We start from the raw sequence: 27,604 nt of genomic DNA on the forward strand, positions 1-27,604 counted from the left end.
CTCTCTGAATCACCGGACTATGATTCTGACGGCTTCCATCTCTCTGAACACATCAGACGAGAGAGGGAAAAGACCGATCGAATCTCAGAGCTCCGTGAATCTTTCAGACGCGATCGGGAGAAGGCCGCTCGAATTTCAAACCTCCGAGAATATTTTAGACGAGAGCGCGAGGAGGCCAAGCGAATCAGGTTATCTCGTTCTGTTGAACCAGGTGAAATCGTGATTTTTACTTTGGTGGGGATGGCTGGTGATGCCTTATGTGTGTTTTCATTTCAGCTTCTTTGGTGGGGATGGCTGGTGATGCCTTATGTGTTTGCTGCCTTCTTTGTGCTCTCTGATTGCGTTCTCTGTCTGCCTTCATTGTGTACCTGTGATGCTCTATTTGTTCTCTGTGATGCCTTATGTTTTGCATGGTGAATGCCGATTGTGTACCTTTGTTGCTCTCTGTGTACCTGTGATGCTCTCTATGTACCTGTGATATCGATTGTGCATCTTTGGTGCACAATCGGCATCGTTGGTGCCGATTGAGTGACTTTGGTGCCGATTGAGTGACATTGGTGCCAATTGAGGTAATTGTAATAGCCCAGTGATGATGTTAAAGTCTGAGGGCAACATCTACAAAAAGTTTACATTCCAAACACCCCAAAAACATGCATGGTGTTTGTCCTTGTAAACATTTTCACCTGTAATTACATAGGCTTCTACAGAATTCTAGTCTATAAGTAACACTTCATTTAGCCCTTCTATGACATCTTCAAGCCTTAAAATTTCGCCTTCTTCACTTGATTCCATCTGTAGGAACTCTAGACCTTCCTTGACAAGTGATTCTTCAACTTGAATACATCGTGGTAACATCCCCTGCCTGGACAGTCTTTCTTTATTCATATGCGGAATCTTGTAGTTGTTCCCACCCTTACACTTGATTATCTCTTGATAGCAGCCTTGTAAGGTTAGGAAAACATTGTTGAGCTTCTCTGGTGGGTATTCCTCGTACGCAGCTTTCACATTCTCTAGTAACTCCTCGACATTCTTGGCTAGTTTTTGATCTTTTAGGCTCTGAATAGCTCTGAAAAACCAGAGGTCGTTGACATTTGTATCCGGTGAATTAGCTGGCTGGCATACTAATTGGAATTTAAATCCATTAGTATTTGCAACCGCTTGAAACTCTGGATCATTTGCTTGGATCTTTTCTGAAGTAGAGAGCCACCTGCAGCAGTATCCATGTGCATCCTTGTACGTTCCCCGCAAGCATTGTAGAACATTATCACGAGCGTGCCTTCATCAAATCGATGTCCATCTTCAATTTCAATGTAAGGCCAGGCGGATGAAACTTGCGTAGGAATGCATGAGCCAAATCTTCCCACATGATATTATCTCCCAGCTGCAGCGTATGATACTACGACTTCGCCTTATCCCGCAGTGAGAAGGGAAAAAGACGAAGACGGATAATGTCATCGGGGACACCATTCATCTTCACCGTGCTACACAGCTCCAGGAAATGCGCCAGGTGCGCATTAGGGTCTTCGATCGCTTGTCCACCATATTGGCTCTGTTGGACCATCGTGATCAAACCCGTTTTCAGCTCAAAGTTGTTTACGTTCACTCGTGGGGGCTCTTGGTACACATACTGTGGTATGAATGCTTCATTGATGGCTGGTTGCTTCTGAGTCTCTTCAGCCTCCGATTTATCAATCAGCTTCTTCAATTGCTCTTGCAGAGCTCGCATTTGAATTTGGATTTGCTCAGGAGTAGCCATCGTATCTGTCTCAACTTGATTGTTCTGCTTCTTAAGATTGCGCAAGGTCTTGTTGATTTCAGGGTCAAACTCAAAAAGAGGATTTCCGTGAGATCTAGTGTTCATACGCAACCTACAGAAACACACCTTTTTAAAAGTCAGAAAAGAAAAATAAAAACAAATCAAACCTACAGTACTATAAAGTCCTATCGAAAATATTAAAGCAAATTCTTAACAGTCCCCGGCAACGGCGCCAAAAAGTTGATCACTATTTTATTAGCAACAAAAATACCGCAACTAACACGGTGTAATCGTAGCACAGAAATAGCAAGCAGAGTATCGTATCCACAGAGACTGTAAAACAAAATTACTTTATCTATCTCCTAAACAAACTCTCACAGTATGCAGGTAAACGAAAGCAGGAAGGTTTAATTAACTTATACTAAAACGCAATTAACAATAATTAAAAAGACGTAGGAAAATTCGAATATTAAAAAACAACTGATCCTAGGGTAGTAAATTCATTAACTAAATCTATGCAATTAATCTATTAATCTTATGTACCAGTTTAATCCAGCTATGATGAGAGATCACTTAATTAATCAATCACTCTCGCTAGAGCAGCAACGATCGTAGATTAGTAAATTATCTATCTCCGTTAGGTCTCAAGAAAATCTACTAACTCCCAATAGCTCCTAAGAATAGCTCCCTATGATCCACCTATCTCCGCTAGGTCTCAAGGTTAAAATCATATCATACATTCCTGAATCCGCTAAACAGTTATCTCCGCTAGGTCTCAAACCAAATAGCTAAACATGCAAATTATTGATCAGATAATTCACAAGAAATCAAGCACCGGGAATTATGAATCATAAACTGGAAGGCATAAATGTATTAACAAATAAATCACATAAATTCAATCAACTATTTACAAACCCTAGAATCAGCTAAACGAAACTAGCCAGACATGCTAAAATAGAACATAAACATAATTAAATAGAATGCAATCATAAAAACTAAATTGTATAAAAACCGAATGAAAAACGATTGTAGCGGCTTGAATCTTCAGTCTTGAACCAAGCCTTTAAAACTAGAAAGCAATAAAATTCTGAAAGCTAGAAAACTGAAAAATAAAGTCTGGGAACTGAAAAAGGAACCCCAAAATAGGTCAAAAGAAGACCTATTTATAGTACCAGGGTAAAATACAGAGTTTGAGCTTGAAAAGGACTTTAAAAACGAATAAAAATGCAAAAACCCGGGCTGACGGCGACCCTGCGGCGGGCAGGCGGCGGTCGCCGCCTTCTTCTTTAATTCTCCACTGCACACGGGCGGGCACCCGGCGGGCGCCGCTCGATCGCCAGCCATGCCGATTTCTCGGCGGGCTGCGCGGCGGTCGCCGGCTGGGTCGCCGGCTGCTGCTCTAAAAAAACCTTCTTCAGCCGGCGGTCGTCGGCCGATCGCCGGTAGCTCCGTTTCTTCCTTTTTTCGAGCTCTTCAAGCTCGTTTCGTCGATTTTCGCATCCGGAACACTTGTAACTTGATATTTGGATCTTCAACATCCATATGTAGCTTTCAAAACACTCAAACCTAAAGCAAAATAACCAAAACCATACCCAAAAGTAATATCACAAAAGAATATGAAACTTAAACCAAATGATATCACAACCAAGCATAATTCTAGCACTTTGAACACTTAAACACTCCTAAAAATAATGCAAAATGAGTGTTTATCAGCTATATGATGAATTTGCAAATATTCTTATAGCATTTAATAAAAAAAATTGAGCATGCTTACCTGTTTTATAAGGCAGTCTCTAATGATGGGCTTAGTGATTGCTGCAATTGCCTTAACTTCCAGCGTACCTTTCACTCTGTTTTTCGAGTTCCTTTGTGCTGGCTCTGTGGTTATGAAAGGATAAATGCCTAACTTTCCATCGAATATGACTGTGCCATCTTCATCAATGATAGGCCTCGCAGCAGCACACATAAACATGATTTTTTCAATATGCCTTTTTGATTTGCATGTCCTATGTGGTTCTTCCTCATCGGGCAGGAGGTAGTATCTATCATTGGTTTTGGTAAGATAGAACCATTTTTCATCGATGTGGATGGTGTTGTACATACTTTGGAATGGTATAAAAACCATCCTCACTTACCCCACTGAGCTGTTTAAGGCTCCACCTCAGCCTACATAGCTTGTTTTGTGTGGTAAGGAAGGGTTTTATGGCATTTGTATGTGGTTTCAGTTTTTTCTCCTTCACCCATTGATGAAGCAAAGATTTAGACACTCCTAGGTGAGTCGACATGCATCTCAGTGTACTTCTTTCTAAAACTGAAAGTTTTTTGACTTTTTCACCATCAATGAGCATCTTATCCTTGTGTATACATCCTTTTCTAATTGATTTAACCTGGACAGGTACACCGAATGCTCTTTGATTGGAGACTTGGCTCCAAATCCTCCAAATGGTCTTCAAGTTTACTTTGAAGTGAAGTGCCGCCTCTTTTTTTGCTCCATGGCGAAGGTTGCCTTCACTGCTATGCTCTAACAGCCACTGGGCAACTTTGTTTCTTTGATCATCTTGGAACTTTGGCCTTTCTTTAGCCATTTTTTGTTTTTGAGTAACAGTAGGATTGAAGGAAAATTAGGTGGGAATTGAATGAGGTGGAGATGTGGATTTATAGTGTAATGGCGGGCCCTTGTACTTTTGGCTCCAAAGTTTTGGAGCCAATGTGGATGATGCCTATTTTAATAAATTTGTTTTGGCTCCAACACGTGTACCATTTCCCTATTAATTTGAATTCTGCCTATGCCTATTCAATTTTGAACAGTTTCGAATTTCACTCTCTCAAAATTAATTAATCAATGAAACATTTGCCTATTAAATTTCGAATTCTGCCTATTAAATTAATTAATCAATGAAACATAAAATTAAGACTTAAATTGAAACATAAAATTAAATGGAAAGCTTAAAGTCAATAAAGTAAAAGCATTCTCTTAAGTAAAGATTAGCAATAAGTAAACAACTACCCTTATCTTTTACCTACAACACCTTTTTCAGCTTTCTTAGTCTCCGTGCCCACCCTCAAATGGGGCTTTAATTCGCGGACGGAGGGAGTACTTAATTGGTGTGGATCACATCACTTTCCTTCTAAAAAGTAAGTTTCTTAATCTCTGTGCCCAAAAGAAATTAGTTTATTAGAGTAAGTCAGATGGAGTAGTTTGATTGTATGTATTGAGAAAGAGATTTTTGATAGTCAGTCATGCAAATGTTTCAGTCAATGAAAACTCGTAGATTTTTTTTACGCATTTTATATTTATAATATGCTTATATTTTGTGCCCCACAATAAAAAAGTTTCTAGATCCGTCCCTGGTTACTAATGGACTCATTACTTTTTAAAATAATTTTACTAACCAAATATACCACTACTTTTTCTTAATCTGTGAGACCCCTTCTTCACACACCAAATATACTACTCCATCCGTCCACAAAGATTGTGCGTTTATTACTATTTTCGTTCGTTCACAAATATTGTGTGTTTTTCATTTTTAGTATCCCTTTTACACTTTAAGCCTTATTTGCATTCAATATGTACAAAATACCCATCATTTACATTTACAATTTGGTGGGCCTAATACTAATCTTTAATACTAAAAATCAAATCTTTCAATTATTTTATTAAAATTTGTGTCCTCCACTCCATCGCACACTCCTTGTGAATGGAGGAAGTATTAATTTTTTTTAAATGTGTGTCGCCTTTCTTTAGAAAGATGTTTCATAGATAGACAGACTGATTACTCACTTTCTTTGTATTAAGAAATTTGATCAAATTTTAAAATGAGTTAATTGCCGTAAAATCCATATACTTTTTGGTTTTTGGGTTTTTTCTTATGACCAAAAAATTTTACTTGAAAATACATGAATTGAAAATTTGATAGGGAATTTCCCCCACATTTAATTTTTTCCCCAGTCGGAAAGCCAGTGTGTATTTGTCGTCCGATTACTGAAACGACTCCGTTTGACATTCAACTAAAACGACGTCGTTTAAGTTGTTGATTTGAGAAATTAAGCCAAAAATTAGGGTTTGTCTGCATTTCATCTTTGTAAACGCGATTTAGGGTTCTTAGAGCACACCCATGGATTCTTACTGGAGCACAAGCTCGATCGAATTCAGGAGCTAAACAATCGAATGAACATTGTAACCATGGAATACCAGCTTGCCTTCGCATCTCTCACATTAAGAAAAATCTGGAGAGGCAATTGGGACCACCAATACACTTAATACTTACACTATTTATCTTTACCCGCCACTCCCTACACAATACAATATTGCTAGTCAATGGTAAAAATGAAGCTTTCAACGGTGATGAAGACTTGTCACTGAGAGAGAGAATATAGAGAGATGGAAAATAGGACAAAGGAGAAATTGTAATTCTAAAATTAGGGTTTTTAGATTTTATGAACATTGCACATGTGGAAAATTGATCTTATGTGGCATCCATGTAGTGTTTTAAACTTAATACTTGGACTAAATTTCGCCACATTCAATCTGAGTCATTTCGACGGTGGTCGGAAAACGAATGAGGGAATTTTCTATCAATTTTTCAATTCATGTATTTTCAAATAAAATTTTTTTATCATGAAAAAAAACCCAAAAAATAAAAAGTACGTGAATTTAGTGGCAATTAATTAATCCCTTTTAAAATTTAATAATCTTTCAAATCAGATTTGTTAATTGTTTTCTAGGTGAAAAGCCCAACCCAGGCCCGTAACGAGAGCTGAAGACCACTTTATCCTGAGAATCCGGGTACGCTTTCGATCTAGCCTGTGGGCACTCTCGAGCTCGTTATATAAACTCCTTACATTTTTTAATTTTTCAATCGATTTTGCGCCAAGGGTTTTGCATTTCTATTTGAACCAGAGCAAGAGCGGGTGAGGTTTTTCCAGTTTTTTGTTTGTTAAATCGAAAATGGCAGATGACGCGGCGGACACCAGATTGCAAGGCCCCGTTGACAATCAGAACCCTAACTCCGTCGATGCGCAGACTGAGCCTGGCGTCGGTGGCGGCCCCGCGGAATCCATCTGCAACAACAACGCTTCTAAAAGCTCCGACGTCCCTAACGACGATGAGCGAGAAAAGACCTTGGAATTCGCCGACGAGTTGATGGCTCGGGGCTCTAAAGCCGCCAAGGATCGCGATTACGCCGAAGCCACTGATTGCTATAGCCGTGCCCTAGAAATCAGGTGATATATATCATATACTATATTTTTTTATATTCCATGTATGTACTAGAGCTGGAACTTGGCTTAACCTATTCGAGGTGAGGTAGGAAAGGAATTTGGATGCCGAACCTCCTATTGTCCTATGTTATAGAATTCGAGAGTTTATGTTTATCTTTTATGGTAGATGTTATGTGACTTCTCCTCTAATTTATTTCTAGCTTACTGAGCACCTAGAAAAGAATAAAAATTCCTCATTATTCAGACATTTTCTTGTGATTTGTTTTTCTGTAACCTGAAACTGGGATATGGTTTAATATTGGTTTTAGGGTTGCAAAATTTGGTGAACTTGCTCCAGAATGTATTGCTGCTTACTATAAATATGGATGTGCGCTGTTGTACAAAGCCCAAGAGGAGTCTGATCCATTGGCTTCTATGCCTAAAAAAGAAGGTGTCTCTCGTGAAGATTCCAGTAAAGAAAGCTCTTCAAAAATTCCTGTCAATGGTCAGTCCTCAGCTACCTCAACTGAAAATGATGCAGAGCAAGGTGAAAACGCAAATTGATCACAAAGACATTCTTTTTTTTGAAACCATCACAAAGACAGACATTCTTAAAAGCAGTTTATGTTCCTTTTCTAAGTGCAATAATGTTCTCAATAGTTGGTATACAACACATGCTTAAATGATTTCAATTGTGCTGTTGCATATGTGCCTAGATTGTGTGTTTGTGAATAACCTATGAGGACTACACAAATGTAGTTCAAACACGAGTGGCAGTTTAGACAGTAAGTATTAGCACGTTCATGTATTTTGCTGCGATACATGTTCAGAGCACGTTAATTTTCTGGGCTTCTAACTAATACATGTTGCATTCGAGAAAACTGTGGTTCTTGTACCTGGATTTACTGATCATTGTTTCATTTTATGTTTAGAAGATATCAGTAACACTTATGTAACCTCAACTTTTTGTTTGACATGGATTATGTACCTTGTGACATCTAAAAAGACTAAGCTATTGGTTTAAAAGCGTTTGCAAATAGCCTATTGCTTGGCACATCTTTGTGGAACCTAGTTCCTCCCCTCCTGTGGACAGGATAATGATTTTTCTTACTGGTTATATGTGAAGTATGCTACTAGTAGCAGATAATTACTATTTGTATGTACATTTGGTGATGTCATGTCTTGGGAAGATTTCTTCTGCTAATGATTTTGTCTTTTGGGAATTAGATGTGAAGGGTAAAGATGAAGAAGGAGACAGTGAAAGTGATGGTGAAGATCAACCTGATGATGATGAGGATGAGTCTGACCTTGATTTGGCGTGGAAGATGCTTGATGTTGCACGGGCCATCGCTGAGATGGCCTCAGGTGACACAATGGAAAAGGTGGACATATTGTCAGCTTTGGCAGAAGTAGCGTTGGAAAGAGGTTCCTCTCTTCTTTACTTCCTCATTTTTCCCCAAGGGTTGTTACTATAGCATTTTATTCCATAGAGAATGGTCGTCTTTCTTTGCTCATTATAAAAGCTTTTTCTTTGTCCAGAGGATGTTGAGACTTCACAGAGTGACTACTTGAAGGCACTCTCTATGTTGGAGCGCTTGGTTGAACCTGATAGTCGGCTTATCGCTGAACTGTATCCTTGTTTGAATTGTATATCTGCAAATTGATGAGTAGGATGTAAATGTAGAATTACTTTTTCGGTTCCAACTTCCAAGCATGTTCTAGAAAATTAAAATATATCTTCCTTAACGGAAAATTCAGGAATTTTAGGATATGCTTGTGTCTTGAAATTGGTTCGAAACCAGAAGAAGCTGTTCCGTATTGTCAAAAAGCTATTTCAGTTTGCAAGTCAAGAGTTCAGCGACTTTCAAATGAAGCAAAGAGCGTCCCATGTTCAGCAGAAGCATCAATCACTTCCGAGATGGGACCAACTGTTCAACCATCTCTTGCAATATCCTCATCGGCAGATGAAGAATCCGAGATTGAAACACTGACTGGTCTCTGTGGGGAACTAGAAAAGAAGGTAAGATGACCCGAAAGATCCATGCTCGTTAAGAGTTTCTTTCACATTGTATTGACTGGTATTCATTTGGTTGCAGCTTGAGGATCTCCAACAGCTTGTCTCAAACCCAAAATCTATCCTCTCAGATATCCTGGGTGGTATCATATCTGCAAAAGCTAGGGCTCTTGAGAAGAACGAACCAGCAATGAGCTCCTCCCAGATGGGCACTGCAACCAATGGTGGTGCAGACTCTCCAACTGTTTCTACAGCTCACACAAACGGCGCTGCTGGAGTGACACATCTAGGCGTGGTTGGAAGAGGAGTCAAGCGAGTTGTGATGAGCTCGACTGCACAATCCAACCCGGCTAAGAAACCCGCAATCGATTCCTCAAACGATGGTGATGGCGGAAGTGAGGCCAACGTCAATGGAATGAATGAGAAGAATGATTAGTTTGAGGTCTATGCTTATATGTTATGTTGTCTTGAATTAGTTTGGTGCATCTATGTTAGAGAAGTACATCATGTTATGGACTTGATGTAATTTGGATACTGATTTCTGATCAAAGGGTTATGAGTAAATTGGGACACAGGTTCTCATCTGATGAAACTACTGAAGCCAGGGTGGCAGGTTTAATGTCCAGCCATAAGAAAACTACTTTATGCTTTGATATCTACGTTTACTTGGGCCAGGGGGCTTGTGGACGAAAAAAAGTTAAAATTTTCGATGTAGCTGAACCCATTGCCAAAAGCTCAGAAATACAGTAGGTGAGAAATCATGCGTGTGTGGCCGTGAAACAAAGTTCTTTGATGGCATGCACAACAACGCTGGGACTCCGCATGCCACCCATTATAGTATTAGTAACAAACAACTCAAGTATTTGTGTGTGTCCTTCCTCTGTATACTACATTGTTTGCATTATAAGCTGTACCTTTCTAATCTACCAAATGCAACTTCATTCAATCCTTGAAGCATGGTTGGCGACGTCGTTTAGCCACCCCCTCACCGGTCTCCCTCTTTTGCCGCCGTCGCAGAAGAGCGGCGGGAGTCTCTATTGAAGATGATGGTGGAAGCAGTAAGGCGAATTTTGGATTTAATTTATATATCGGGTCGGATCAGGGCCTGTCAGGACCCGCCCCGACAGCAGAATTTCCTTTCGCATTGTTAATACGAACCAGATATTCAATGTCGTATAAGACTCTGTGGCCCAATGGATAAGGCGCTGGTCTACGGAACCAGAGATTCTGGGTTCGATCCCCAGCAGAGTCGTTATTCTTTTTAACATGTTTTTTTTCAGGGTTAATTGCATCAAAATACCTGACATTTTTCCCAAATTTTGGTTTTTTGACAAACTTTTTAATTGTAGCAAAAATTTTAGCTACGTTTCAATTTATTGCAATGTTCGTCCCGCATATATTTCCGGCCAAATCCATTCATTTCCGGTCAATTTATTTTAGCTACGTTTCAATTTATTGCAACGAATTTGAGACGACGACATGCCACCTAAGCTTTACGGAGGTCCACCTCAGTCCTCAGCATGGATTTGACCAAAAATATACGCGGGACGGACATTACAATAAATTGAAACGTAGCTAAAATTTTTGCTACAATTAAAAAGTTTGTCAAAAAACAAAATTTTGGGAAAAAGTCAGGTACAATTAACCCTTTTTTTTAATTATCTTTTAACCGTTCCTCGTTATTTCTCATAAACTTAATCTTATTAATCTAAACTTCGGCAGTTCCTCCTAATGCATACAGTTATTAGACATCCTTCTTTACTTTTATTTTATTTCGTAATCATCTTGAATTTGACTCGTTTCATGTTCATTCTTCTGTACTTTGGGTTTATGTCTCAAATCTTTTTTCGTTTCTTGTTAACAAGAATAGCCCATAATTCTTGCATTGCATGAGAATCTTTCGTGTAATAGCATCCAAAATAAATAAAGAAATTTCATTTGAATTCAAGCGTGTAATGTTCTAAGACAAACTTTCTTTTGTTGCGCCACTAATGTATATACAAACTCATAAATAGATTTAGAAAAAAAAATAGAAGTAGTATATATAATTATATATTTTAATGAAACCTTAACATATAAATAATTAACTATGTCATAAATAAATTAATAGAGTAATTATAATTGAATAATGTGAAATAATGTATTTATTTTATATAATACTATTGTATAGTGTAACTAAATTAACTAATTAAATAGTGTATTTATTCTGCAAGGAGTTTTGAGATCAAGTATCATATGTTTCATGATCCTCATATTAAGTTTGTCATGTAATTTCATACTCATATGTTCCTATTTTAGGGAATTGTTTTGTTGTTGTGTTTTGGGAAAATTAACTTGCAGTAGTTTATTATATGAACTACAAAATAGTTGTCAATTGAGCCCGATCTCGACCTCAAGCTCGAATAATAGATTATTTATTTTTAATTCGAGAACTGAGTTTAAATTCGAGTTCGAGAAACAATTTTAAAAAAAAAAAAACTTTGATCCAAATACAAGCCAAGCTCGATCTCATGCTCGCTCTAATTTTGCCAACAAAATTAGCTCACTTTTAGTTGTGAAACTGGCATTTGATTCGAATTAGATTGGTTAATTTAATACGAACATTATTTGACATATAGCTATGATATGAATTATGTGTTAGAGGGAAAAGCTTGTCGAAAGTAATTCTCCTTGTGTATACATAAATATAGATGTGAGCATCGTTTTAGTTATATGCTTATACACAATCCTTGATACATTCATGAGCTCATTTATTTAATGTAGGATCGATAAATTACTTAAAACCTTATACAAGCCTTTCGTATAACTGCAGCCGCAGGTAATTACTATTATAGTTTACGTGTTAATCCACAAAAATTAAAGAATGATTTAAACAATAAATAAGCATAATAACAATTGGCCTATTAGCTCAGTTGGTTAGAGCGTCGTGCTAATAACGCGAAGGTCGCAGGTTCGAAACCTGCATGGGCCAAATATTTATTTTTTAAACTTAAAAAAATCTTTATCCAAATATTTATTTTTAAAACTTAAAAAAATCTTTATCCAAAAAAATTATCCACGTGCGACACGGGTCTTATCCTATCTCCTCCTTTATCTTTGGAACACAACTCGCAGGCTTTGGTCTCGACTCTCGCAACCTCAGCCCTCGTCGTTCTCGGTATGTCTTCTTTGCATTTTCATATGGCTCCATGGCTGCATTACATTTACACATCACCTGCAATAAAACAAATAATGAGCGACCCATCCGTGTATATTGGAATGATTAGTTTTTTTTGAGAGAGATATTGGAATGATTACTTAACTAGAAACTAGAAAGCATTTTTTCTACCCTTGCATTTTATATAAATAATAAAGGAGAACGATTGTATTTTTACAGTTTGAGAATTACAGCCCAAACTTTCTGTAAGCTAGATTTTGATTCAATCATTCGATGAAATTTCATCCAAGTTAATCTTCAACAAGTAACCTAATCAGTGATCGGAAAATTTAAGAATGGTCTAATTTGCTATAGAGAGTGAAAAATTGGATCTTTATTACAATAATGCAATGATTGGATCGAATTTGCAACAATTTCAAAATATGGAATTCAATTAGCAATTATCTCTTATAAATATAAAATTTTGAACGATTTGAAACTACTTCAAGAAGACCATTAATTTTTGTTTTCTAAAGTTAAATGTGGTCACCATTTCAGAAAGAATAAAGAAAAAGTTTCGTCACTAAATGACTTGAATATCCAGAATATTCATCACTAACTCCACAAGTAAAACATATAAATCATTATATTCGTCTTCATTAACTTAATAACTGGAATCTAGATTTTCCCCTTTTCTGATAAAAAAAAAATAACTGGAATCTAGATATTAGACTTTTCACACTTGGGTTTGGGTATATAGGGAGAGGTTCAAATAAGAACCACTAAATAAAATTAGAACAGAGAACCATTTTAAACCATTCGATCATCAAGATCTACGGTGGATGCATCATCTTGGTGGATGAATGCAGATCCTGGGTTCGAATCCTGAAGGGAGCAAAAAATTTATTATTTTCGGATGCATTAAATTTAATAGCGAATGCATTAATTTATATAATAGATGCATTGATTTTAATGGTTCTTATGTTCTCACGATAAGTGTGGTTCTCACTATAACCGCACCCTAGGTATATATATATATATATATATATATATATATATATATATATATAGGGAGAGGTTCAAATAAGAACCACTAAATAAAATTAGAACGGAGAACCATTTTAAACCATTCGATCATCAAGATCTACGGTGGATGCATCATCTTGGTGGATGAATGCAGATCCTGGGTTCGAATCCTGAAGGGAGCAAAATTTTTATTATTTTCGGATGCATTAAATTTAATAGCGAATGCATTAATTTATATAGCAGATGCATTGATTTTAATGGTTCTTATGTTCTCACGATAAGTGTGGTTCTCATTATAACCGCACCCTATATATATATATATATATATATATATATATATATATATAGGGTTGGGTTCCGGTGGATCCCTATGCTTATAATAGATCCGTAGATCCAAATCTAGACCACACATTTATGACATGTGGCGCATCAAGATGGTGACACGTGGCAAGGCATTTCAAGGCAAAATCTGGAGAGGGGTAAAATTGGAATGTAATTTTCGAAATTCAAAAAAAAAAAAAAAATTAGATTTTCTCAAAATAGGTATATTTTAGATGCATAAAGTTTCATACGAGAATGCATGAACTTTCATATAAAAATGCATAAAGTTTCATATAAATATGCATAAGATTTCACCCCACCCCAACCCCACCCCCCACATCCCAGAACCCCACCCCACCCCAGAACCCCACCCCCCACCCCCCCCACCCCCCCCCCCCCCCCTCCCCCCAAAAAAAAAAAAAATTTTTTTTTTTTAAAAAACTGATTTTCTGACCACTGACCCACCCCTACCCCCACCCCCCACCCACCCCCCCACCAAATTTTTTATTTTTTATTTTTTTATTTTCTCAAAAACTGATTTTCTGACCACTGACCCCCCCACCCACCCACCCCCCACCCCCCCCCCCCCCAATTTTTTTTTTTGAAAATCAGTTTTTAAAAAAATAAAAAAATAAAAAAAAAATTTGGGGGGGGGTAGGGGGTGGGGGGTGGGTCGGTGGGGGGTGGGGGTGGGGGTGGGCCAGCAATTAGAAAATCAGTTTTTGAAAAAAAAAAAAAATTGGGGGGGGGGGGGCAGGTGGGGTGGCGAAACTACCAGATTTATTAAAATGAAATGCATTTTTTGTATAGTTTAATGCATTTTTATGTGAAAACTTTATGCATTTTTGTTTGATTTTATATGCATGTGAAACATGCATATTTTTGGGGGGTGGTAATGGGGAGGGTTGGGGGTGGTGTGGGCTGGATTGGGGGGTGGTATGGGGTGGGGTGGTGAAAATACCAAAATTGGAAAAATTAAATGCACTGTTCAAAGTTATGCATTTCATGTGAAAACTTTATGCATCTTTGTGTGAAACTATATGCATCTAAAATATATCTATTTTGAGAAAATCTAAAAAAAATATATTTTTTTTAATTATTAAATCCGAAAATTACATTCCAATTTTACCCCTCCAGATTTTGCCTTGGAATCCTTGCCACGTGTCACCATCTTGATGCGCCACATGTCATAAATGTGTGGTCAAGATTTGGATCTAGGGATCTATTATAAGCATTGGGATCTATATGATCCCATTCCTATATATATATATATATATATAGGGAGTGGTTCAATTGAGAAGCCATATATTGTTAAGAAGTGAGAAGGAATCCAAGCCTTAGAATTCACAAAATCACACGGCTGATATCTATCTTACAATCTTGCGTCCAAGATATGACTTAAGGATAGATTTGACATTTAATCACATAAGTAATCGTTACTCTAACGGATTTGATGCTAATCATATCTTCTTAAATATGGAATATATTATTGATATTACATTTCCTGTAAACAAATTATTCTTCAAAACTATTATTAATTAATAAAATTAGGCTCAAAGACAAATTAGTGTCAACGAATCATTTTCTAATCATTATACTGGAGTACTTCTTAAATCATTTGTGGAATGTCAATGGAGGATGTAGGTATGTCCATGGAATTCATAATTCGAAATACTTTATATTTAGTGATTTTTATTGACCAATGTGCTATTATGATAATTGTCATAATATGTGAACATTATTATGTTTATTTGTTTTCCTACGAAAATATCGACGAACATTAGTATGTTCATTTATTTTTTAACGAAAATATCGACGAACATTAGTATGTTCATTTATTTTTTACGAACATATCAACAAAAATTAGTATGTTCATTTGTTTTTTTACGAATATTAATATGTTCATTAGTACTTTATAGAGAACATAATATGTGGATGCATTATTCACGTAACAGACTTTTCATCAAATTAATATTCCATAAATAAAAGATTTAATTACCTATATCACCCTTGGATATACCAAGATCGACGCACAGGATTTGGTCTTTGTTCTTCGAATTTTTGATGGTCTTCATAGAACTCTATTCTATATATACGTTGAAAGTTGGCATATGTCATATTTAATATGAATCACCATTCATTAGTGTGATCGTAATATACACCCTCCAAAAGTTCATATATATGTTTTGCCATGTTCATGAAAACTTACTGTTTATGAACATATCATCAATTCAATCTATTAAAACCCGTTACATTTATGCATATTAACATGGTCTGAACCCAAGGCCAAAATAATGGTGCACACTATTAGCAATTTTATTAAACGTTAATATTTTAACGTATTCATGGAAATATTACAACTCAACTGGACAGGTTCAAGTTAGTACATTTTGACGAACATTTCGAGACGTTGATAAGCAATATAATAGGTGCGAACAAGTTAGTATATTTTGACGAACATGTCAATTAATTTTTATGAACGCGTGCTTGATTTGGGGTTTGATCCGCAGGGGTGGAAATTTCTCTACCAAATTAAATAGATTCTTTTGTTCGTCAGTTATATTGATATGTTCAAATAATTTATTGATATGTCCATTGAACTCATTTACAGCTTCTAAATAGAACATAACCCACAATTCAACTCCATATACAAAAATATCATTGGCTAAGATTATTTTAATGAACATCTGCTTAATTATTATGAACATTTGTCCATAACTATGACTCGGACTATGTTTTCAAAAAACACCAGATTCATCAAAGGTGATTCTTTTTTCATAACCACAACTTTTTAGTAACATTGTAACGTAAGATATAACTTACTCCAAATTAATAGAACACCAGAACGACAAATATTATTAAAAAAAATTACGCAGTACAACAGTAGTATACGGTTGTCAAATTAAATTTTCAAAAAATAAAATAAAATGGACGAACATTGTCATTATGCTTATGAACATCTGATCATTATTATTGAACGGACAAATTGCAATACACAAACACTAAATTTAAAGTTATTTGTTCCAAAAAGTACCACTTGATTTATACGAACATTGCATCCATTTCGTTCAAAATAATACTACTTAATTATTTTTTCATAATTGTCAGCATTCTCGGATAACTCTTGGTATTCAGTTTTAAAAATAAATAAATATCTAGAAATTATTTTTCAATTACCTATCAAAATATATTAAAACATTCATTTTTTGTGTGTTAATTATTTTTTTTATTAATCCAATATTTTATTACGAATGGATTAATTATTTAACAAAATATCTAAATTCCATAGACATATTTTAATATAACAGAGTGCATCCATCATAGCAAAATATGATTATTGAAACTAATTATTTCTTATTTTCTAGGAACACCCTGTTTACAATTACCACGTAGCACGTACCACTCATAATATACAACCAACATTGTTGTAAATGAAATATCTTAATAATCAGAGGACTAAAAAATGTCATAAATGTGATCATATAAATCAAAATCATAAGTCTTATCTCAAAATACCTACAACCAGATCCAATAGGTAAAAAACATAGGTACCAACAGATGTGAAAATTGTTCAGGTAACTAATTTAATCAACCAAAAAGCAATTGATCGACATTTATTCCTACGTCACCACATATCTGCGTAGTATTCTGTTGATGACTTGGCGATTTCTCTCCTATTATCATTCTCACTCCACATTAAGATTGATGCGCAATACCTAACACGCATTCGACAAAGCTTGCGAAGCGAACAGTTTGTCATGTTGCAGTCCCAGGCAGTCGAGCTGACTCCGATGAATGTTTCAAGGTTCCTCACAAGATAAACTCCGGTGTCCACTTGGTTACTCTCATCTGCCCAATTCATTCGCACAATCTCCACAGGAGAGTTGGTCACGATGTATGCCTTTTCTTCGTCGTTAATGAAATATAGATATTCTGAAAACAGAGAACGCTGTAATAGTTTTACGAACTTGATTTCAATATCTAATGAACTTATGCACATATCTGTTGAATATTTCGACAAACAATCAGTATTTAATAATTTTGAATAAAATTTTTCCTAATGACAATTGGGTTATCTACACATGGATGCTTACAAAACTTTACAAAGAAAGTTCGAAAACAAATTTAAAACTCGATAATCATCAATGGAATTACAGAAGATGAAAAACTAAGAACAACTAGTCACTCATGCACGAAAAATTCAAAACTTACAAAAATTTTATACACAAATCGATATTCACGAATGAAATATAATACAAATATAACAAAAATATTACACTTTTAAATAACGATTTCAACTAATATCTGCAAAATTGTACCTTGTTCTTCTCGGCAATCCATGGCTGAATTCGTTGAACTGGGGTTGATGATGAAAGAAATATGCCTAAACAAATAACAATAGAAAAATGTATGATACAAATTCGTTGGAACTGAGGAAATCTCAGGATTAGGGGTGAGCAGAAACCGAACCGATAGTCAAAACCGAACCGAACCGAACCGTATTGGTGCGGTTCGGTGCCAATTCTATTGGTGGTCGGTTCGGTTCGGTTCCAAAATTCAAAAACCGAAAAAATTCGGTTCGGTTTCGGTTCTGAAGTTTTGGTTCGGTTTTGCACCAAACCGAACCGACTAATATTAATATTTTATTAAATATTTATATTTTATAATATATTTAATTTTAGTTTTAAGTTTTAACCTAGACTAAGAAACCCTAAGACTTGTTTATGTTGCTATTTGTTAAACTTTGACATTAGAATTTGTGTTTTTGTAATGTTGGTATTATCATTGGGGATTTGACATTTGAAATTTGTGCATTTTTTACCATTTTTAATAGGTAATTTCGAAAAAAAGCAAAAAAAAAAACTGCACATTTCGGTTCGGTGAACCGAACCGAAACCGACGGTTTTACCGGTTCGGTTTTGGTTCGGTTCCGAGCCCCCTATTGGTGCGGTTCGGTTTCAATTTTCACCGTCGGTTCGGTTTTCGGTTTTGAGTTTTTGGTTCGGTTTTGCACCGAACCGAACCGATGCTCACCCCTACTCAGGATTTGATTACATTTTCCATAATCTTGATGAAAAGAATTGACGAATATAACCCGAGGGAATAAAAAAACAATTAACAGATCTATTACTAATTAATAAAATGATCTTGCGAACAAAATGTGAGCCGTAGGATCTAATGAATTTAAGGGACTAGATTACTTCTTAATTCTAACTCTTAGATGCCTTCTCTATAGAAGTGAACCCTATATATATATATATATATATTTATATAGGGTGCGGTTATAGTGAGAACCATAATTATCGTGAGAACATAAGAACCATTAAAATTAATGCATTTGCTATATAAATTAATGCATTCATTGTTAAATTTAATGCATCCGAAAAAAATAAATTTTTTGCTGCCTTCAGAATTCGAACCCAGGATCTGCATTCATCCACCAAGATGATGCATCTACCGTAGATCTTGATGATCGAATGGCTTAAAATGGTTCTCCGTTCTAATTTTAATTAGTGGTTCTTATTTGAACCTCTCCCTATATATATATATATATACATTAGTGGCGCAACAAAAAAAGTTTGTCGTGGAACATTAGAAGTTTGGATTCCGAAGCAATGTATTTATTTATTTTGGATGCTAGTACACAAAAGGATTCTCATGCAACAATTATGGGTTATTCTTGTTAACAAGAAAAATAGAATAGATTTGAGACATAAACCCAAAGTACTTCATACTCCATATCGCTTCTGTATAGATATAAGAAATAGGTGTGAGATGATTTGGATCCTCTGACCTCCTCCTTAATAGGAAGGATAGGTAAATAAACTCTTCCATCAACGTCTTATAAAAAAATGTCTTGTACCTATCAATTAAACATGAATTTTGATAATTTATCAAAATCTAGACAATAAAACACAGTCTGTTGGTAAGACGCTTCTCCTCCAACTAATAGGTCGGGGGTTCGAGTCACCTAGAAGGCTAAAGTGTAAGTGTATTTTTTCTTTCTCTGATTGTAACATTTAAAAAAAAGAATATATCAAAATCTTTTAAACTATCAAAAGTATATTGAAAATCGTGACTATCGGTAAATTTATCAAATATGTTTCGAGGTTCATTTCACATATTTGAAATTTCCACTGACTCACCGAACACCAAAAATATATTCCCTACGTCCACTATAACTTGCACAAATTTGAATTTTTTTAGAATGTCACTTATAGCGGGACATCTCAAAATTAGAATACATATAACTTTTTTTGAATGAAGGGAGTAACATTTTCTTTTTTAGTATATGACCTCATTATTTATCTTTATATTTTATTCTTACAAATATCTTTATTACAAAAAATCACCATTGATTTACACTTAATTCAATCTTAACTATTCATTTCTACACTTTTATCTATTAAAAATATATTCATAGACAATTTTATTCAAAGTGCAATAGGAGTACAATTTTTAACTAGAGTCCAATCACGATTATGGAGCAATTGTAAAGCCAAAAAAGAATATGGTGTGGCTCATTACTATCCGCAAGCTTAAAGGTACAACTCTAAACGCCAACAAAGTGTAGTACCTTTGACCATTTTCCATCAAACTCCACCGTTCCGCCATGGCTTCAACTTCCAGCGCCGCCGTCACTCTTCCCCGATTCCGATCCTCATCTTTCCACTCACATCTCCACCCGCCGCGCTTCGTAAATTTCTCCTCACATTTTCAGAAGAATTATCTCCGACGTCACAAGATTTACTGCGCAAACAATTCCGATCCCGCACCAACGGAGGTTAGGCTGCTTTTTCCCCCGCTATTTGACTTGACAGCGATTGTTTCGCTAATTATAAGCAATTCGTTCAGGAGAAGCCCGAATCAGGAATTGATGCTGCCGCGACCGAGACGTCGTCGTCGTCGGCTGGTGCTGGATTGCCAGAGTATCCTACTAAGGATCTCAACCGGCGAGTTGCGGTGGCTTCTGTGCTTGCAGCAGTTGGATTGTTCGTGTCTGGGCGGTTGGATTTTGGCGGCACATCGTTGAAGGATCTCTCCGCCGAAGCATTGCCTTATGAGAAGGTTTGCTCCTCCTATTCCATGGTTCATTTTTTTTCTAAAAAAAGGAACTTTTGGGGGCCGTTCAATTTGAATGATTGATTAGATGCATGATTGAGTATTTTTATCTCAAGAGTAGAATTTATCTAATCTCATACTTTCAATGGAATATGAATCAAGCAAAACTAGCTCAGATGAGCTCTCAAAAGAAAAAACCTAGCTTAAATGATAAAAATAATCAAGGGACTTGAAATATCCCAAAGTTTCAATCTCATTTAAGTAAACAAGATATTAGACCTACTATTTTTATCTAGACTAATCATTCGAAGTAAACTCCCCTTGGAGTATTAGGAGTATGACTGTGTCGTTAACTACTTGATTCATAACTAGCACTATGAGATTAGATGTATTGGAAATATCTTTTATGTTGCACTTGAGGCTGTTTTTGCTTGATGAGATGTCATGACCAACTTATAAGGCTCTCAAGAATTCATTAGCAGTTTCCATTATCAGAAAGTTTTCATGCTTCATACGTCTGAATCATGCAATAGGTATTTGAATTGATTCATGAGTTTTTGCTTTTGCCTTTCTCTGTACAGGCTCTTTCAAATGGCAAACCCACTGTTGTTGAGTTCTATGCAGATTGGTGTGAAGTATGTAAGGAATTAGCGCCAGATGTCTACAAAGTGAAACAGCAGTTTAAGTAAGGATCTTAAAAATCCAGTATGTTATGTTTAGTTTAACCATTTATGATGCTTCACCATTCAATTGGTTTTATGCTTAGTGACCATAAGTACCTGTCATCCATTTGCATGCATATTTTTGTGTTTGTGTATCTTAACCTTTTGTGTTGCTTTACCATCCAATTGGTTTTTAGACTACTCACTATAAGTATCTGCGATCCATTTAAAACATTTTCCATTTGATGTACTAGTCTTCGAGTTCTTTCGAAATCTACCATGCCCGTGTTTTATTTTTCTTTACCTTCAGAATCTGAAAAAGTCATGGCAATATAAATGTGGTAATCTTGATATTGTATAGGTCTTTTCGCCTTCACAACATTGTGTCTTCATGAGTAAAAAAAACTTCAGGTTACTGGATTTTCAGTCCTTCGTTACATGGACATCCGACTTCTTAATTTGTTTGAATGAATGTTATAATATGCTAACTTGTGTTAATTCTTCTATAAGAACTTAGTCTCCTTTGTTCTGACTTGTGGCTGCTGCCGCTGCTATTAGGGACAAAGTAAATTTTGTTATGTTGAACGTCGATAATACAAAGTGGGAACAAGAGCTTGATGAATTTGGTGTTGAGGGTATTCCCCATTTTGCATTTCTAGACAAAGATGGTAATGAGGAAGGGAATGTGGTAGGCCGCCTCCCAAGAAAGTACCTGCTTGAGAATGTTGATGCCCTGGCTCGCGGGGAAGCAAGCGTGCCTCATGCTCGTGTTGTAGGACAGTATTCAAGTACTGAAGCAAGAAAAGTTCATCAAGTTGTTGATCCTAGAAGTCATGGATAGGGAATTTAGGAATGGTTAGGCCAAATTGTTGGTTGAATATGCCGCGGGGAAGATATATTTTACAGTGGAAATGTCTCCATGGTTACCAGGGTGCACCCGAACCCAGATAGTTTCTACATAACTTCACAAAAGCTGATGGTTTCATCACAAAATACACATCTTATTTTATTCAGAATCCAATATGCATTTATTAGCTATATTGTGACTTTGCATTTTTATATTCACACTATATTGAATAGCACAAAACTGTCATATCTATCTTCTCAGTGTCCATGAGAAGTTCATATGCATAAACAGGTTTATCCATCTTTTGTTACACATGTCATGGCCTTCTTCTGTCTTCTTTGCTATTGACATGTTATTTTAATTAGATGTATTAAGTTTTAAAAACTATGATACGAGTGTTGATTAGATGTATTAATTTATATAAATTATGATAGGAGTCTGTATTATATATATAATAAATTATACGCTATGATTGTAACTTATACCATTACTTATTCAAGGTACAAGATTGAGTCCATAGAGAATTTCAACACAGTTCTATTTACATGTTCATGTTTGGGCTAGTATTAATTTATGCATCGACCTTAAACCTTTTTTTTTTTTTTTTTAATACTAATATTCCAATATGTTATAAATTATGGATTATATATGGAACTTTCAAAGATTACTTACAAACATTTCCCAGTCATAATATACTATTACCACCAAAAATCATGAAAAAGTTACCTTTACATTCACATCCTTCCCAACACAACAATACACATCGTAACATCTGTTAAAAATAGATTAAATAAATGAAAAATAGATAATAAAAAGTGGGAACAAAAGCTTGATGAATTTGGTGTGAGGGTAATTCCCCCTTTTGCATTTCTTGACAAAGATGGTAATGTGGAGGGGAATTTGGTTTGATGCCATGGTGGTGGTGTTGTAGGACAATATTCAAGTAGTAAAGCAAGAAAAGTTCATCAAATTGTTGATCCTAGAGAGACGTCTTATTTCATTCTGAAACCACTATATTGGAATTGGAAGTGTGTAAGACTTTGGATTTTTATATTCACACTATATTGAATAGCACAACTCTGATATGAGATATCTATCTTCTGAGTGTCCATGTGAAGTTTATATGTATAAACAGATGCTTTATCGAACTACATTACTCAATAAGCTGTTGGTTGATGGAGAGCTCTGTTGACTCAACCAAGGATCTTGTACAGAAACGGGAGAATTGTTCTTCACCTCTTCTGTTGCAACGGCAGCGGCAGCCGCCCTCTGCGAAACAACCAACCTCCTACTTCCTACACCTATAATGGCCGTCGTCGTCGTCTTCTTAGCTTTTGATGTGTTAAATGATTTCTCACTTCCTTGGTATGGCGATGAGCAAGTCGAGGCGACTGAGGATCCCATGTGCATAGTTTCTTCCATAGGTGCCCAACCACTGAGCCGTATCTGTTCTAGCTCATCTGCCACTTCCATCATTGAAGGCCTCATGTCTCTGTGAAAAGCAAGACACCTAAAAGCAAGCTCAGCTACTTTGTGAATAGATGAAAGTGTCCACGCATCTCTATTCGGCTCAAGGAAGGGGTCCACTATCTCATCTATCCGGCCTTTCCCGATTCTATCGATAGCCAGAGCAGCAAGATTGATCTCGCTGTGAGATCGAGAGAAGTCGACCACTTTCATGGCTGTTATTATCTCTACAAGAACCACCCCAAAACTGTAGACGTCGCTCTTGTCTGAAAGATGGAAGTTCTGGTGATACTGCGGGTCGAGGTAGCCCGGGGTACCTTGCGGCGCTGTGGAGATGTGGGAGTCGTCGGTCATGCCAAACCTAGAAAGCCCGAAGTCAGCTACTTTGGAGTTGAAATTGTAATCTAGCAGAATGTTGCTGGACTTGATGTCTCTGTGGTATATCGGAGGGTTCATGGCTGAGTGAAGGTGGGAGATGGCGTGAGCCGTCTCTGCAGCAATGGTGAGACGTATCGTCCATGGAAGCACGGAACCTCTCTCTCTCTGCAGATGCTGGGACAGGGTGCCGTTCGCCATGTACTCATAGACAAGGATCTGTTCGCCATTCTCGATGCAGCACCCGAGAAGGCGGACCAGATTCTGGTGGCTTACCGAGGACAGAAGCTTGATCTCATTCATCACTTGGTCGACGCTCTCGTGATCACGGTATCTTATCTTCTTGATTGCTACCAACTCATCGTTGTGGAGTTTTCCTGCATAAACTGTGCCATAGGCACCTATTCCTAGTCTTTGCTTCTCAGAGAAGCTGTTGGTTGCTCTCTCGATGTCTTTGTAAGTATACAAGGGCACACTGGAGTTGCCTGCTGCTTCACTGATCATGCGCCTCGCGCTTAATTTGTTCTTCAAACTCGTCGCGCGATTCTTCACGCAGTAATAGATGACTGCTAGAACCACTACCAAACTAGCTCCAGCAACAATCCCTAAGAATTTCAACAGGATCAATCATGATTGTAAGATTATCAAGTTGGTGTCGAAATGTGGAGAATATTACTTCAATCACAAACAGAAAAAGCAAAACCACCAATGGTAGGTTAAGCTGATTGAGCAGATTTAAGTGACAACAAGTGTCTAACCAAATAAGTTAAACAAGTACCTCCAACAAGAATGCCTACTTTAGTTCCCCCACATCGAATAGACAAGCTTGTAGCATGGCAGTTTCCAACTTCTACATCAAAAATCAACGTAGATGAAAAGTTAGTACGATTAAGATAGTAACTTTCCTAATCTACAACACATATAATCAAATAAATATAAAGGCTTACCTAATAATCTTATAATGAATATGAAAGTAATTCATTTAACAAGTACACTAGTGAATTACTGCTCAGCTGTTGAATTTGCAAGAAGCCAAAATTTCAGTTTCAAATCTCAATACATAGCCCCATAAAAGTATAATGTCTCAGCCATCCAAGTTATTCCTATAGTATGAATTCATTAGGCAATAGCTCTCATTTGCACACAGTGAGCTAAAATATGGCACCAAAGTCCAAAACTTCGTCGCCTCTAATGAATCAAATAACAAATCCTCCGAACATGCATCAATGTTTTTTCTGCATTATTCCTACCTACCTAAATGTCCGTCCACGATATCAGAAGCAATCCCCTGACCCCTAACAAGTTCCCTGAAACCGAAAGAAAAGTAAATAGCTAGTCGATGGGTGATCCCTGCATTCACCAACACATTTGACCGAAAAGTCTGGATTACAGCCATATGTTAATCATCTCTTTCCTCTGACTTTCATATCCAGAGACCTTCTCAAATTTGTTGAGTGACCATGTGATCTTCTCATACTTGCAATTACAAAATGAATAGAACAGTAGTAGCTTTGACTTTGTGATTATCCAATGACCAAGTGGCAACACTAAGATAAAATGTAATCAATAATCCTTGTCTTTTTGTTTTTTTCTTAGTGATGATAATTAGTAATCTATTAGACTATCTTGATTAGCTTAGTAGATATCATCACTGATGACAGAATCAACTTCTTTCTTATGTTTGCTATTTGACTTTTCTTTTTCAGTAGCAAAGTTGAAAATTGGATAATAGAATTAGGAGCTGACAACATGTTATCTCTTACCAAATACTGCGTTGTCTACATGAAACTTGAGAAGGAAAGGCTTAGACTATCATTTTCGAACTTGTGAATGACTTAAAAGTTAAAACTACAACGTTCAAGTAGTAAAGTGAACTTTTGAATCCATTTCTTCGCTCGTTCCATCTACCAAGCTGCAACGGAGTAACCAACCTCCGTGTTGTTCGACTAAACTAATACCTAAGATGAACTTTACACTCATCCAGCTAATGCCAAGCATAATTACTCTAACCGCTACAACATTTCAGTAACTCAGAAAGTCTCCAACCATTAATAATTACTCAATCAATTTGACCAAATCCCCCAGGGGTCGTTTACTTTAAGAGATAGGATAGATCGATAAAACATATGATTGAATATTTGAAAGATAAGATGATAAAACAAATTTAAAATTAATCAATCCATCAAAGTAAATGATAAATTAGCTTGAATTATCTTTATCTATCTATCTATATATTCTATAACTCAAAGTAAAAGCTCCATCAGTTTAATGAAAAGAGCTAAAAAAAACAGGTCAACAATTTCCACTTTCACCAGCATTACAAAACAATCAAAAAGGGAAAAATCTCAACTGCGTTCTCATTAAATCCGCCAACACAACGCAAAAAAGGCCCGGATTTCACATTGGTCAAAATTCAACTGTCTCCCCAAAGTCAGAAATGCAAATGAAATATGCATGCTCCATAAAATAAAACCAAGAAATGAAATATCCCAATATTTAATTTTATCTAAAAAACTGAATCAAAAGGGCAAAGACTGACCTTTCCGGCATCCTACTCCACCGGCCCGAAAACCGTCTCCGACGTAACCATGTTTACACTTGCAACGATGCCCCGATTTTCCTTTATAATGAACCTCCGTGCATTCGGCGTTGGGATCACAAACTTCATGACAGCCGCCGTCGACCCACCAACCGAGCTCCACCTTCTGAAAATCGAGCGCGATCGAAGAGCTCTGGGTGGCATTGCCCACCAAGATCGACGACAACAGAAAGCGACAGCTCCCTGTTTCCTTCACAGTTTCATAATCCAAAAACTCAGTGGAATCATTTGACCCAACTGAATAACAAGTTATTCTATCACCGTTTTCCTCCCCCCTTTCGCAATCCTTCAAACCAATCGTGCTCCTCACCAGTCTGCGAGGAACCACGCAATCATTCATCGGCTCGCTGCAGTTCTCCAGAAGGAGGCCGTTGCGCCACGTCGGGGCGAAGTTCGAACCGAAGAGTTGGACCAAGTCGTCGATCTGACGGTCGCATTTCGCCGGAATACTTACTAAGATGTGATCAGACGTCACGTTGTGCACGTCGAAGCCGCCGATTTGGATCGTGGAGCTGTTGCTACCGCACTTGAGCTTGATTCCGCATCCATCTGAGAAACCGAAAGGGTATTGAACTGTATTTCCACCGCAGTTCCTATTGCAGGAAGTGGAATTGATGTCGAGTGCGGAAGACGGCAAGGATAGAATTGAAATTGATAACAATAACGGGAGAATTGTTTGGAGAAAATCGAGAATCATTTTGATGAGAAATTATAAGGTCTCTAGCATGATGCGGCCGCGAGAGGGAGAGACAGTAGTATGATTGCAGTTGACTAGTGAAGGAGAATTAATGGAGGGAAATTAAAGGATACAGTTGATGTTGGTGGGGAGAAATTAAATGCCGTTTTAAATGCGTGATCAATTGCTCTGTCGCTTTGAAATTTCCAACAAATTTCAGTTTGAGCTTCTGCTACGGCTGTGAGTGGTAAATGGAAAATATCGATTTGATCAAACAGTGAAGAAGGAGAAGAATGTGTCACGAAGCAGAGAAGGAATCTGGGTTTGCGCGTAGATAAACATTGCAGTTGCAGAAAATGACGTTTGTACCCTTGATTTGAGTTTGGTCATCTGCAAAAAATGCTAGTCTTTGTTATTCATGTATTATTGTTGACTATTATTAATATATTATTAACCATTACTTG

The 27,604-nt window shown here is 36.7% G+C and overlaps 4 protein-coding genes, 1 long non-coding RNA gene and 2 other non-coding genes across 7 annotated transcripts; 4 read left to right on the forward strand and 3 right to left on the reverse strand.

The window, feature by feature from the left end:
- Positions 1-711: 711 nt before the first annotated feature.
- Positions 712-4,341, reverse strand: LOC130990472 (uncharacterized). The gene is made up of 3 exons (XM_057914704.1): positions 3,860-4,341; positions 3,531-3,798; positions 712-1,230 (listed from the first exon to the last, which is right to left on the reverse strand). Exons 1-3 carry the CDS (start codon positions 4,339-4,341, stop codon positions 712-714), a joined length of 1,269 nt encoding a protein of 422 aa, XP_057770687.1.
- Positions 4,342-6,454: 2,113 nt separating this feature from the next.
- Positions 6,455-9,561, forward strand: LOC130988571 (NASP-related protein sim3-like). Its single transcript, XM_057912453.1, has 6 exons — positions 6,455-6,979; positions 7,285-7,502; positions 8,183-8,380; positions 8,495-8,585; positions 8,714-8,975; positions 9,052-9,561. Exons 1-6 carry the CDS (start codon positions 6,705-6,707, stop codon positions 9,403-9,405), a joined length of 1,398 nt encoding a protein of 465 aa, XP_057768436.1. The 5' UTR covers positions 6,455-6,704; the 3' UTR covers positions 9,406-9,561.
- A 587-nt stretch (positions 9,562-10,148) lies between these two features.
- On the forward strand, positions 10,149-10,221 carry TRNAR-ACG (transfer RNA arginine (anticodon ACG)). Its single transcript has one exon. It is a non-coding gene; the product is annotated as a tRNA-Arg (tRNA).
- Positions 10,222-11,866: 1,645 nt separating this feature from the next.
- On the forward strand, positions 11,867-11,940 carry TRNAI-AAU (transfer RNA isoleucine (anticodon AAU)). The gene has a single exon. It is a non-coding gene; the product is annotated as a tRNA-Ile (tRNA).
- A 4,971-nt stretch (positions 11,941-16,911) lies between these two features.
- On the reverse strand, positions 16,912-17,877 carry LOC130988572 (uncharacterized). The gene is made up of 2 exons (XR_009090139.1): positions 17,772-17,877; positions 16,912-17,353 (listed from the first exon to the last, which is right to left on the reverse strand). It is a non-coding gene; the product is annotated as an uncharacterized LOC130988572 (long non-coding RNA).
- Positions 17,878-19,898: 2,021 nt separating this feature from the next.
- On the forward strand, positions 19,899-22,214 carry LOC130988574 (thioredoxin-like protein HCF164, chloroplastic). The gene is made up of 4 exons (XM_057912455.1): positions 19,899-20,236; positions 20,308-20,520; positions 21,096-21,199; positions 21,735-22,214. The coding sequence occupies exons 1-4, from the start codon at positions 20,066-20,068 to the stop codon at positions 22,015-22,017; spliced, it is 771 nt and encodes a 256-aa protein (XP_057768438.1). The 5' UTR covers positions 19,899-20,065; the 3' UTR covers positions 22,018-22,214.
- Positions 22,215-22,984: 770 nt separating this feature from the next.
- On the reverse strand, positions 22,985-27,544 carry LOC130988573 (wall-associated receptor kinase-like 14). The gene is made up of 3 exons (XM_057912454.1): positions 26,405-27,544; positions 24,644-24,715; positions 22,985-24,470 (listed from the first exon to the last, which is right to left on the reverse strand). The coding sequence occupies exons 1-3, from the start codon at positions 27,159-27,161 to the stop codon at positions 23,164-23,166; spliced, it is 2,136 nt and encodes a 711-aa protein (XP_057768437.1). The 5' UTR covers positions 27,162-27,544; the 3' UTR covers positions 22,985-23,163.
- Positions 27,545-27,604: the final 60 nt, after the last annotated feature.

This window comes from Salvia miltiorrhiza, chromosome 6, assembly GCF_028751815.1.
Source record: "Salvia miltiorrhiza cultivar Shanhuang (shh) chromosome 6, IMPLAD_Smil_shh, whole genome shotgun sequence".
In the NCBI taxonomy this organism is placed as follows: domain Eukaryota; kingdom Viridiplantae; phylum Streptophyta; class Magnoliopsida; order Lamiales; family Lamiaceae; genus Salvia; species Salvia miltiorrhiza.

Bases quoted from the DNA above. Each gene is read 5' to 3' on its own strand.
- LOC130990472 (XM_057914704.1), bottom strand. From the start codon at position 4,341: ATGGCTAAAGAAAGGCCAAAGTTCCAAGATGATCAAAGAAACAAAGTT. The intron at 3,799-3,859 runs GTATGTACAACA...AACCAATGATAG, and splicing joins GGTTTTTATACCATTCCAAA to ATACTACCTCCTGCCCGATG. The intron at 1,231-3,530 runs GTAAGCATGCTC...GGAACGTACAAG, and splicing joins GAGACTGCCTTATAAAACAG to GATGCACATGGATACTGCTG.
- LOC130988571 (XM_057912453.1), top strand. From the start codon at position 6,705: ATGGCAGATGACGCGGCGGACACCAGATTGCAAGGCCCCGTTGACAAT. The intron at 8,381-8,494 runs GTTCCTCTCTTC...TTCTTTGTCCAG, and splicing joins AGAAGTAGCGTTGGAAAGAG to AGGATGTTGAGACTTCACAG. The intron at 8,586-8,713 runs GTATCCTTGTTT...CGGAAAATTCAG, and splicing joins AGTCGGCTTATCGCTGAACT to GAATTTTAGGATATGCTTGT.
- LOC130988574 (XM_057912455.1), top strand. From the start codon at position 20,066: ATGGCTTCAACTTCCAGCGCCGCCGTCACTCTTCCCCGATTCCGATCC. The intron at 20,237-20,307 runs GTTAGGCTGCTT...CAATTCGTTCAG, and splicing joins CCGATCCCGCACCAACGGAG to GAGAAGCCCGAATCAGGAAT. The intron at 21,200-21,734 runs GTAAGGATCTTA...CGCTGCTATTAG, and splicing joins AAAGTGAAACAGCAGTTTAA to GGACAAAGTAAATTTTGTTA.
- LOC130988573 (XM_057912454.1), bottom strand. From the start codon at position 27,161: ATGATTCTCGATTTTCTCCAAACAATTCTCCCGTTATTGTTATCAATT. The intron at 24,716-26,404 runs GTCAGTCTTTGC...TTTTTGATGTAG, and splicing joins TGGAGTAGGATGCCGGAAAG to AAGTTGGAAACTGCCATGCT. The intron at 24,471-24,643 runs GTACTTGTTTAA...TGAAATTCTTAG, and splicing joins AGTAGGCATTCTTGTTGGAG to GGATTGTTGCTGGAGCTAGT.